This window comes from Trichechus manatus, unplaced genomic scaffold, assembly GCF_000243295.1.
Source record: "Trichechus manatus latirostris isolate Lorelei unplaced genomic scaffold, TriManLat1.0 scaffold00091, whole genome shotgun sequence".
NCBI lineage: Eukaryota > Metazoa > Chordata > Mammalia > Sirenia > Trichechidae > Trichechus > Trichechus manatus.
The window spans coordinates 5,700,072-5,713,384 of record NW_004444027.1 but is presented as its reverse complement, the minus strand read 5'-3'; the positions used below and the strand labels follow the sequence as shown (position 1 = coordinate 5,713,384).

At 35.2% G+C, this 13,313-nt stretch overlaps 1 protein-coding gene across 5 annotated transcripts in view; it reads right to left on the bottom strand.

Moving 5' to 3' along the window:
* The window catches only part of EXTL3 (exostosin like glycosyltransferase 3), a 76,654-nt gene that overhangs the window by 7,988 nt on the left and 55,353 nt on the right, over positions 1–13,313 (bottom strand). For 4 of the 5 annotated variants that reach the window (XM_023736732.1, XM_023736729.1, XM_023736731.1 and 1 more), the window contains 2 exons: positions 9,792–9,936; positions 5,482–5,610 (listed from right to left, as the gene is read on the bottom strand). In XM_023736732.1, the coding sequence (XP_023592500.1) occupies positions 5,482–5,610; positions 9,792–9,936 (274 nt within the window). Of the gene's footprint in view, positions 1–5,481; positions 5,611–9,791; positions 9,937–9,963; positions 11,917–13,313 lie in introns of those variants that run through there. The other variant, XM_023736733.1, reaches the window with a different exon arrangement.

Below are 13,313 nucleotides of genomic sequence, written 5' to 3'. Positions count from 1 at the left end.
CACACATGTCTGGGAGTCCTGAAAAGCCCCAAGATGCTAACTTAGCTTAAACAGGTCTCAAGTAGGTAGTGATCCCAGGCACGTGGAAGAAGCAAATACAATTCCTTAAATCCAAGCCTCAAAGAATTTCCATAAATAAAATCCCAAATAATATAATCTCACAATCAAAAGTCACAAAAAAGGGAATGAGCCACATGAGTGAGACTCTAAAGAGGCCAATAACAGAATCAGAAATAATAATAATAATAATGTACCAATATTGGTATATTATGACAAATGTACCATACTAATATGTTAAAAGTCAGGAAACTAGAGATGGGTGCATAGGAATTCTGTACTATCTTCATAACTTTCTGTAGATCAAATCTATTCTAAAATTAAAGTTTATTTAAAAAGTAAAAAAAATTAAAACAACAAAACTAAGTTATAGTGTTGAGGAATGCGTACTTAGGTGATAAAAGTATAAAGAAAAACAATGAAGTGATTACCATAAAAGCCATGACATTGATTAACACTGGGGGTGGGGAGGGGGCCATGATTGGGAAAGGGCATACAGGGAGCTTCTGGGGTCCTGGCCACCCATAGTAAAGGGTTGTTGTATAATAATTAAGTTGAACATTTAAGTTTTCTGTATACGTGCATTATATGTTACAATTTACAAGTCTGGGAAAAAAATAAGAGTTAAAGGAAATGAAGAAACAGGAAACCCAAATAATTCTGTAATTATTAAAGACATGGAATCTACTGTTAAGTGTCTTCTCACAAAGGAGACACAAAGCTCAGAGAGATACCAAGTCCGGAAAATTCTCACATTATATTTTTCAAATACAAAGTTCCGTCTTCCCCGTTTTGTCTATTTGTCCCTTCTTGTATTCTTACTGGTTTTGTGTTGGACTTTCTCCTTATATTTTCCATGTCTCTAAACCTCTTTCTTACTTTTATCTCTTTACATCTCTGTGATACATTCTCAGAAATTTCTTCACATTTATCATTAATTTTTTCTTCAGCTATGTCTCATCTTCTTTAATCTCATTCACTGAGATTTCAATTTTAATCATTATAATTTTCATTTCTAGCAGTTCTATTCAGGTCTTTCAAATCTGCTTATCTTTTCCACAGTGATTTGTTGCTTTTTTTATGTTTGTAATTCCTTAGTTTATATCTTTAGTAATTTTGTTTTTGTTGTTAGCTGTCGTCAAGTTCGCCCCCAACTCATAGCAACCTTATGTACAACCAAACAAAACTCTGCCTGGTCCTGCCCCACACCCATGTTCAGTTACAGATTGGACCTTATGATCCTTAAGGTTTTTACTAGCTGATTTTCAGAAGTAGATTGCCAGACCTTTCTTCCTTGTCCATCTTAGTCTGGAAGCTCCACTGAAATCTGTTCAGCATCATAGCAACATGCAAGCCTTCACTGACAGATGCGTGGTGGCTGTATATTTTAAACCTACATATTCTGTAGTCTATCCAACGGTTTTCTTATCTGGAATTCTTAGAGAACCATTTGTCATGTCTGTGAACTCTTGGCTCATGGTCCACTGTTGCTTCATTTGATGTTAATTTTGATTCCCAACTCATTTTCTATGAGGCTTTATCTGTGAGTATCCGATATGGCCTGAGACATTAAAAAGGTTGTCTCTTTTTAACAGTTTTAGGTCTTATTCTGCAAAACAGCTCACTGGCTAGGTATGAGTTTCATATAGCCATGAGTCCTCAAACCCATGGAGGCCCAGACTCACATTTAAAAATTCTCAATCTATACTTTTCTCCCTGTACCTGCCAGAGCCCAGGTTAAAATAAACAAGTTGCCTGTCATCCTCCTGGGACAATGGGTCAGAGATCTCAGTTCCAATTCCCTGCCTTTAAAAGGCCCAAAGGTTCTTCACTCTTTTCACATGAGTGATAAAACTCAAGCCTTTAAATGACTAAGTTGATGACACCCCCACCGAGGGTACCCACAGTGACAGCTCCTATGCTTACCACTCTGATTTTTAGTTCTCCCTTCCTTTCTGGGGTTGCTGTGAGTCGGAATCAACTTGACAGCAACAGTTTGGTTTTTTTGTCTGTTTCCTTTCTGGGAAGTTTCTTACTTTTTTAATGGGCCCAACTATACAATGAAAACAATGTTTGTTACAGGTTATTTAGCATTTTTAGGTATTTATATTGACAGGGTTTTTAGATTATCTTGGCCACTATACTGCCAAAACTAAAAAATTTACTGTCAAGTTTTCTAAAAGCAGACTACAAAGGAAGTATAATAAATTTTAAAAATTAAAATTAAAAAAGCCACCACCACAGGCAGGGAACCAGAGAACCAAAAGAGATATGCCAAAATATCTGAGTAATTTTTATTTCGTTCTGAATATATGTTTTCCCAAATAACTTTAAATATTTCCATCCCACAATTTATGGCTAAAGAATAATCACTGCATACAGCCAACATCAGCCATCAGGACCCATGTTTCCAGAGTCTGAATTGAGAGGTGAACACAGGTCAGGCTCCAAGCAGCAGCTCACATCAGCACCAAAACTCTAGGGAGGCCATGACTTCTATAGCTCCTTTTTCTCTAGGACCCACCAGTTCCTCACTTCTCACTCTCACTCACTGGCAGCTCTCCTGGAACCCTTCAGGTTTACAGTCAACAAGGAGTTATTACCATTCCCACCAGCTTTTAGATGAGAATATTATCAAACAACATCTATGTCCCTCTACCTAATCTTCCTCCTTATCCCATATGCCAGCATCCAACCTCTGGGGAAAAGACCTTTAACTTGAAATTGATCCCAGTTGGCACAAAAAGTTATTTCACAGTGTTGTTTTTACTAAAGTAGTAGTTTCCGAACGTTTTAATCATGTAACCCATCAGTAAAAAAATTTTTGAGACCGCATCCCCAGTATATTTACAAAGTATAAATATACATATAAAGTGCTATATATTTATATTCTAAAACATACAAAAAAGAAATTAAAAAGAACAAAGTAACAAATAAATATAAACAGAAGTTTAAACTTTTACTTAACTAATACCGTGGATTATATTTTACACGGAAACATTCCAGGTAACTCAATCTGACTAAGAGAAATAGTAGTGTTTTGCTTAGTAACAACAGTAAGGAAAATCCTTAATAGATGCTGAGAGCCTGTATTACAACAGATAATTAAGATGTTTGTTTCCCCTCTCTACTTCTTTTTCACTTAAGCCATCTTATCTTCTCAATGCTTTCTATGTGAACTTTTAATCATTTATCCTGAATGAAGCCTGTTTTAATTCTAGGTCTTTCTCTTCCTCCCAAAGATTACTGTCATTATTCAAAGCAATAATACAACAGTAACTCCCTGTTCTTTATTTAGTCAGTATTGTTAAGATATTAACATCATTGAAAGAACACTGATGATCATATAAAGCAGTAAAAGCTTTCTAACTACCAAGGAAAAGAAGAGTTTAACAGTGAAATTTTGAGGTACTTAAAGCAATATATATATACTATTTTAAAACATAAAACAGTATGTATGTACTATTTTAAAACAAAATAGTACATATATATACTATTTTAAAGTGTAAAATAGTACATACATATGCTATTTTAAAACATAAAATAGTACATATATATGCTATTTTAAAACATAAAATAGTACATATATACGCTATTTTAAAACATAAAATAGTATATATATTTGATACTCCTAAAGTAAGGTAAATAAATAAATATTATGAAGAAAACAATTAGAATCTGTAGGAATTAACTCAGAATTTGAAGATATTCTTAATTTACTGAGCCATTAATTTTAAAGTTATCTCAATCCTAAATTATTCTTCTATTCCAGTAAGATTGAGAAAATTCAGAGAGAATATTTTTGAAGTTTTCACTTGATAAGAATGATGTATACCATGTTCAAATTATTTCTATCTCATTCACTACATTAAAGAGATGGTTTAGCTAATGACATATTCGTCTAATAATATAGAAGAAAAACATTTTAATGAAGATGAAAAAGTCATCATGTCTGTGAGTGCTTCAGGTGACTGATGCTATTATTAGGTACCTAATCACTCAGATACTTTAAATTTTCATGGAGCAATGTCTTCTGTTCTACTAGGGAGACATAATTAGCAGCATGCGTCTTAGCTGAAGTTTAGTACCTTGCTACCTAAGAAAGGACAAAGAAAGAATAGAAAATTGCACCAATCATTAATTACCTTCTAACTAATTAGACCTCTGCCTTCCTACCTTACAGTTTACAAAGAAGTGTAAACTTCTTAATTTTTTTTCCTAATATCAGATCTACCACTTACTTGAAAAACATACTATTTCTATATAAATTGTTGTTACTATTATCATTCAAAGTAAAACAAAGAACACAATTTCATGAATTATTTTGCTAATCTTCTTTTGTGAGGTTTTCACAGAAGTCTCAGCAATAGAAGAAACTACAGGATAATCAGGAATTAAGTTATAACCCTGGGAAAAGGTTTAATTAGATATAAATGGATGCATAAGGCCCCTAAATGTTTTTTTCTCTAATTATGCTGTGCTTTCTTGCATAGAACCAGCGTCCTCTGATTACCAGCCACTCTACTGACCACTAAAGATATATATATAATTTGATTATAGTTGTCAGTACATGTTGGTGGTTACTTTTCTAAAACCTAACTTCAAAAACAGAAGAATAAAACATGCATCTAATTATTATTTACTCATGGTATGAATAACATCTGTGAAGGTAAACTTAATGTTTCATAAAATTAAATAATATGCCTTAACAATAATGAAAATAAGACTTCAATTAGTTTGCTGACCTTTCTAATTCCTACAGATTCTAATTATTTTCTTCATAGTATATTATTTATTTACCTTACTTTAATAGTATCAAACATATATACTATTTTATGTTTTAATTGTTGCAAGGCCCTTACCAGGCCTAATGTCAGCTTCTGTAAGGGCTGATGCTATCCTAACCCTTACCAGAGTGTTTTAACTTGTTGCCTGAACCTACAATGATGACAGAAAGGATGATGGAACTGGTCTTTCTGTGCACAGTGAAACTGGTATATTCTGACTCAAACCTATTCAGAAACTCAGAGACAAAAACTGAACCCAAATTTCTAGAATTCTGAGGGTCATTTTGTTTTTGAGCAAATACCTTGTACAGTACTTACTTAGGTACACTTATGAAGTGTAGCCTGATTCATAATTGAAGGAAATGCTAAATTCCAGTTAGAGATGAGTGAAAATAAAGATATAACATATTCCCCATCCAAGTTACAAACCCTCTGACATCTATCCATTGACACTTTGGGGGCGACAACACCTGCATTAACAAATCATTGAACACTAATAACAATCCTATGAGGTAGGTGGTATCATTATCCCATTATACAGATGAAGACTCTGAGGTATAGTAAAGTACTATGCTACTGCAAAATAAGTGAATTAAGTATGCATGCATTCACAGTCCTATCACAATGGGACCCTCACCTTGATAGGGGGCTTCCGAGTGATGTGGGAGACAAGGAAGTTCATGGCAATGTCTTCACAGTTGATGTATTCATCTACCATATCTCGGATGGCCTGGGGCATCACGTAAGAATACAGGTAGGCATAATACTGTCAGGGGAAGAAAAGAGTCATATAATCTACAAGAGGCAATGGATCTTTGGCTTTCAGCAAAAATATGCATAGATTTAGGGGCTGTTTGGAAGTGTGGGGAGTGTTTTGGGTATGACAATAATTAGGACAATAACTAGCATTTAGGGAGTTGGATGGAGCTGGGGATGCTAACCAAACATCCTGCAATGCAGATCCTTTACAATGAAGAATTATCCCATTCAAATTGCCATTACCACTGCCTTTGAGAAGAAGAACTTCATTTAGCCTCCTTGATGCCTCAGTCATTTTGTAATCAATATAAAGATCTGTCAAATTAGGTCAGACACTGGTTCAGTTGAGCAATATTCTATCTCTGACAATGGAAATAAAGGACAGTTGGGGGAAAGATATGGTTATCTTCCATGGTACCATGAAATACCCACTCCCTCAGCAGCTCACTTACAAATTTTAGAATTTGCTTACTTCTTACCATCTCCACTGGCTACTCCCTGCTCCAAGTCACCATCATCTGGATTATTAGCATAATCTTCTAATATGGTCTCCCTGCTGCTACACATTCTTCCCCTACAGCCTATTCTCAGCACAGCAGAGTGATCATGTTAAAAACACCAGTCCAACTGAGTATGTCACTCCTTTACTCCAAATCTTCCAATAGCTTCCTACTTCATTCAAAATAAAAAAGTGCTTAAAATGTCTTACAAGGCCCCATAAGTGATGTGCTAGAGTTGGCTCATACCTGTTAATGAATGCCAACTGCTAAATTTTCAGGAAGTTTATGGGTTGGTTGTTACAGACACTAATAAATTAAAAATTAATTTATTACGTTTTGCTATTATTTATGTTCTTGAGGTTATTTATGTGTATTGTATCTGTATGGTGGAAATACTGTGTAACGGTATTTTACTGTGCATATTTTCCCAACTCTATTTTCAGTGACTTATGTTGGTAACTTGAAATCAGCCATGGTAAGAATATTAATACCACAGAAACTGGCAAATACTACAAAACAGAGCACTTGTTAACTGTAATGTATTGCAATATGCTGATAATGAACAAACAGGTGAGGTGCTCAGTTAAACTGTTTTATATTTTCTATTACCTTCAATAGTAGACTTTATGTAGTAAAATAATGAATGATCACAAAATCTTTTGTATCACACAGAGGTTTGCTGGTTATCTTGTAGCAAAATACTTAAGAGTTGGTTATCTTAAAAGATGAATTATACATTTTTCTTTTACAAAAAGCCAGGTGATCCAAATTTGCTGACCCTTTCTTAAATGCCAAGTGACTATCATTAGTATGTTAATGAGCATGTATTTTAAAGTAAACACAATCCATATTTCAAGGGAAAGCACAGCAGTAAGGTATTTTTTTCCAGGAGCAGTGATTAAAACCGAGTGTCAAAAGTAAGTTTAATTTAAAAACAGACATTTTGGAGCAAAGAAGAATGAAGAAAACCAAAAACACAAGGAAAATATTAACCCAAGAGACTAAAGGACCACATAAACCAGAGACTCCACAAGCCTGAGACCAGACAAATTAGATGGTACCCGGCTACCACCAATGACCGCCCTGACAGGGAACACAACAAAGTCCCAGATAGAGCAGGAGAAAAGCGTGGAGCAAAACTCAAATTCACGTAAAAAGACCAGACTTAATGGTCTGACAGAGACCAAGGAACCCCCGAAACTATGGCCCCCAGACGGTCTGTTAACCTAGAACTGAAACCATTCCCGAAGTACACTCTTCAGACAAAGATTAGACAGGACTATAAAACAAAAAATAATGTATGTGAGGAGTGTGCTTCTTAGTTCAACCAGATACACGAGACGAAATGGGCAGCTCCTGCCTGGAGGCATGATGAGAAGGCAGGAACACACAGGAACTGGTTGAATGGACACAGGGAACCCAGGGTGGAAAGGGGAAGTGTGTGGTCACATTGTGAGGATTGCAACTAACGTCACAAAACAACCTGTGTATAAATTTTTGTTTGAGAAATTAACTTGAGCTGTAAACTTTCACCTAAATCACAATAAATTAAAAAAATAAAAACAGATGTATGACTTGTCAAATTACACAGTGTTAAATCAAGATTTTCAAAAACAATGAAGCATATTCAATCATAATCGCTTTCACTAAAATTTAAAAATTTAGTGAGAATATTACTTTGAAACTTTACTTCATCTTAATACAAGCTTTTAAAAATTTCTGTAAGTACAGTTGTAGACACATACATATATAAGTAAATATATATATTTTTGAGGTATATGCTGCAAATTTTTTCTTGATAGACACTTGACTGTTCTAAATAGGGATCACCAACTTAGCGGCTTTCCAGGGCCAAGCAAGTAAGGTAAGTAAGTGACATTTTTAAGAAATGGATGTAAGAAAAATAAGGTATGGTGGAACAGATCAGAGTATCTGTGCCCCATCTAAAGGGAGCAGTGGCTACTCAGCTCCAGGCAGTTAGTGCCAGGAGGAACACTCCCCGGCATGCCCTTATCTTCACTTTGTCTGTCTGTTTGCTTTTCCAGGTCCGGATCTTTTTGTAAAATCTTCAGATTTTTAAAAGCTGGCAGTGTACAGGGCAATACTGTGGGGAACAAATATGTCTGTGAGGACAAGAGGCCGATTTTCAAATAGAAAAAATACTAAGTTTTACTAATTAATTAGCACTTGAAAGTAAAGAAATCTGACTACCGTAACTTTTAAAGAGCAATCAGATAATTTGAGAAGGCAGATCTTTCAGAATACAAGTAAATACACAAGGTATGAGTTGGGAAGTAATTACCTAGAAGTGTCATTCCTAAGCAATGAAAATGGTTCTCTATACCTTCCCTGCTCCAAAGCACATATTTGGGGAAATGAGTAGCCTTGGAGTCCCCAGGAATAAGCTAACGGGAAAGTACTGTCCTAAGAGAGAAAAGAGAGGAGTATTCTATGAAGTGGATGGTACTGGCAATTTCATTATCTCACAATAGTGATTCTTCAGAGCTCAGTGAAAAGACATGGGAAGTTACATTGCAACGTCATACAATAGAAATATAATGCAAGCCACATATGTCATTTTAGATTTTCTAGTAGTCACATTTTAAAAAAGTAAAAAGAAACGGTGAAATTAATTAATAATATATTTTATTTAACCCAATATATTTAAAATATTAACATTTCAACATGCAATCAATATGAAAAAATATTAGGTATTTTACATTCTTTCATACTAAGTTTTCAAAATCTCATGTGTCCCTTTTAGCTCAGTGGTGAAGCTACCTCCGAGGTTCACCGTTCAGCCTGGGAGTGGACAGCCCCGTAAAACAAATGAGACTAACGAGGTACAGGAGTCCAGTGACAAGGGCCAGAAGGCAGAAGACAAGGAAAGCTGGTGATAGGGAACCCAAGGTTGAGTAAGGATATTGTTGATGTGTTGTGAGATTGTTAACCATTGTCATAGGGCAACATTTGTAGTAACTGTTAAAATGAGAAACTATTTTGTTCTGTAAGCCTTCATCTTAAGTGAGAATAACAGCACAATTGGAAAAAAAAAAAATCTGGTGTGTACTTTCTACTTAGAGAACATCTCAATTTTGTCCAGTCATATTTCAACTGCTCAATAGCCACATGTGGCTAGTGGCTATGATTTAGAACAGCACAGGTAGAGAGAGAAGATGAGTCAGGAGTAAAAAGCAGATCAGCATAGATATAATAGTACAAGAGGAGTAATGACTGGAGAGGTTTGCATTTTGGATATTCAGTGAAAATCAGGAGTAAGGCATGGTAAAATAACAAGCTCTCGGAATTCAAACAGAACTTGCAGAGCCACAAGGGACAGAGGCTTAAGAGTGTCAGGTTCAGTCAGGGATGGCATATATCGAAACTGGAAGGTATTTTAGCTCAATGCTCTTCACTTTAACAGAGAGAGAGCCAATGCCCAGAAAGATAAGGCAATTTTCCTAATTGCCTACATGCAATTGTATAGGCAGTCCTCTCATTCTGACTTTTTATTCCAGAGTTACTCTAAGCATCTTGTTTACTGTCTTTCAAAATAGAAATAACTTATTTCTAGCATAGAAGGGACATATACAAAACATAAGGAGAGTTAATTTGGGGCAGCATTAGACTTCCACTGAGAGCCTGGAGTCACACCAACTTGACGCCATTCTTAAAAGCTTTTTCTTACCTTGTGAAAGAAGGCAGCACCTGTCAGCACCATGGACAGCTCACAGGAGTAGTTGGAGTTGTAGAGCCAGGACTGATGAGGAATGTCCCATGCATGGTAACGGCCTGGGAAACCCACAATGCGGTCCCGTGCTTCTCTCCACACCCTCAAAAAACATAAATACATACATACAACTGAATACAAAGCACTAAGATTACCAGAAACTTTTAAAATCACTGCCTCTATCTTGCAGGCTCTGGTCCTTGGACTTTTACTTACAAATAGGATAACAAACAAACGGTGTCACACTCAGCTTCCTTAAAAAGTGCCTGCTCTTTACTCCTCTAACGTTTAAGGCAGCCAGCATCTCTCCAACCTTTATGGAAAGAACAAGCTAACATAATGTGGGAAGTAGCTAATAAGTCAGCGGTCTCCACAGAGTGGGGTATATACAACAATCTACTAAGAAGCAGGAAAAAGATACACATTTCTATTTCTATTTTTTCTTATTTCTTAAAAAATTGCTTTTAATGAGCATGATGTATTAGTACAGCAGGACATGTACATATATAATTCATGCACGCTGCATGCTAAACTTTTCTTTACTAAAAGGGTACATAGCCACTGGTCTAAACCACAAGAGACTACTGCCTGAAGTAACATGCCACCAGTCCTAATCCCTGATGTTGAGCAGTGCTAAGGAAGAAGCTTGCACCATGAGAAGTGGTCTATAGGACCAAACAATTGAAAGATCTCATTAAATGCAAGAAATAAATTACAGAATTCAATATGTTTCTAGCAGAGGCTTTTATATCATTCCCAAATTTATAGGTAAGGCAGAACAAATAAAATCAGTCCCCTGGTTTCACAGGCTAAAATCGTAGAGCTAGAAAGCACTTATACTCCGCAGAACCCTACAGCCCTGCAGAAGTGCTTTAGGAGTTCCATATAAAATGAAGTATCACCCCTCATGCCACACTACCTCACCTCCAAATGAACATTTAAACTGTCTGAGAAATACCTCACCTTCACCTCCAAATGAAGATTTAAACTTGTCTGAGAAATACCTCACCTCCAAATGAAGATTTAAACTGTCTGAGAAACTCCCTCATCACTTACATGGAACTTCAGTTTCTGAAACATTTAAGATTTCATTTCAAAAGAGCTCCTCTCCTAATAAGTTTGAAAGCAACGAATTTAAATCGAAAGATGAGACATCACAACTTCTATCACAATATCATAGCCCCTGAATGGGCTTTTTGCTACCTCCTAACCAACTCCTACTTCTATCCTAATTTACCTCCTAAAACTGACTCCAAATCCCTAATCTAAAAATCTACAAAATGTTTTCAGAATATATTTTGACATTTACAGAATGTAATAATTGCTTATAAGTAGCAATATCCAAACGTTGTATCAGTACTCCTATATACACTGATTTCCTCAAATGCCTATTGCTCCTACTAGTCCTGAAATATCAACAGAAGAAAGAATGGGAAATTTAATTTTTAAATCATCTGATTTGGCTATTTAAGTCAATAAAACGTATCCGTTTTCTGGGCTATCAATTTTCGACTCAGAGAGACCCCATGTGACAAAGTATAACTGCCCCATAGAGTTTTCTAGGCAGATCATCGAGTCTTTCTCCCACAGAGCCTCTGGATGGGTTCAAAACACCAGCCTTCCAGTTAGCGGCTGAGTGCTTAATCATTGCACTACCAGGGTACAGTCTCATTTGCTATATGATTTCAAAAGGTAACATATCTGATTTGTTGAAGGCTGTCAACCGTGAGATGGCCAATTATCTATCAAATAATAAGAAAAAAAATCAATGTGGAAGCACTGGTAAGTGATAAACTTAATTTGAAAAAAGGCATAAATACATTCCTAGAAAGATGCATCAAGAGTTTATATAGTTTTTCAACTTAAATAAATCATTCCTACTTTTCTTTTCACACTGATTTAGAAAGCTAATGGTAAATTTCCTTTCTCATCCCCAGTCTCTTTTCAATAAGTGAACTTTTTCTTACAGTTCTTTGCAAACTGACTTTCCACCATCTTTTTATTTGTTTGTTTGCTGTTTGGCTGGCTGGTTTTTATTCATTTCAGTGTGCTGTCTTGTTGTTTATAGCCTCAGAAGTCCTTTCTGAAAAAGGCATTGCAACTCAGGGTGAAAAGTGGGAATGTGCTGTCACATTATACAGATTGCAACTAACGTCACATAACAACATGTGTACAAATTTTTGTATGAGAAAAAAAGGTATTGCATAAATCCAATGAGAAGCTACGTATTAAAACTAAAGCAAAAATTATATTTTTGACTATTTGTAAGTTACCTTCTGCATCATTAAAAGAATTTTTCAATTAAAAAAAAAAAAGTTTATATAGTATGAGCTCAGTGGAGATTTAAAAGTTAGGTGTTTAAAAATATTGATTATAAATAATTCTACCAATTTACACATAAAATTGTTGCACATAATTTACTCAAACTTACGGTGCACAAAATATTTTTAACCTATGTTATGTTTTGGCATACTTCACCTTTCATGAATTAGTCTTTAAATGTGTTATGTTCTTATTAGGGAAAAAGTTTCAAAGTTAATTTTGTAACTCAAACTTAAAGAAATTTCTCTGGATAAATTCAACTTTGCCAAATAACTAAAGAGAAATTTAAAAATAATAAAATCAAGATACTGTTCTACTAAAGAATCTGAATCAGGAGTAATTCATATTGTTAACATTTCAAATTTAAATACTATCACTTTTGAAGTAAATGTATCGATTCCACCTTCTCAAGACATGAACTTTGGCACATAATTTACCACATCATTTTCACATTAGCATAGTCAGCAAAGTGAAAAAAAGAAACTACTGACAGCCCATATGCTACATATTTCAAACTAGGTTAACACATTTTGTGGAAGTCTGTGTGACTCAAATATTTTTTAAATGTATGAACTACCTGAATGAAGCAAAAGGTCATATCATTACTACTGCTTCATTTAAAATTGATTTTCTATTCTTCATAATTTAGGCAAATGGTTTTAAATAAATATCAGTAAATATATGAAGATATTATCACACATTTAGGTAATACAGACTTTACTATACAAAGACACATTCTTATCTTTTGTCTGTTTAAAAAGAAACAGTTGCAGCCAAGTTAACTCCAACTCATGGCAACGCCATGTGTGTCACAGCAGAATTGTGCTCCACAGTGTTTTCAATGGCTGATTTTTGGAAGCAGATAACCAGGCCTTTCTACCGAGGCATCTCTAGGAAGATTCAAACCTCTAAACTTTCGGTTAGCAGCCGAGCTCGTTAACCATTTGCACAACCGAAGGACTCCATGGTTGGTTTTTTTGGTCAGTTTTACTTCCCTGTTTTGCCCTCTGCTTGATTAACAATCAAATAATTTGAAAACTCAATTTAAAAATAGTGTGAAATCCTACCTGACTTCAGAACCTACTATACAGCTACAGTAGTCAAAACAGCCTGGTACTGGTACAATGACAGATACATTGACCAACGGAACAGAATTGA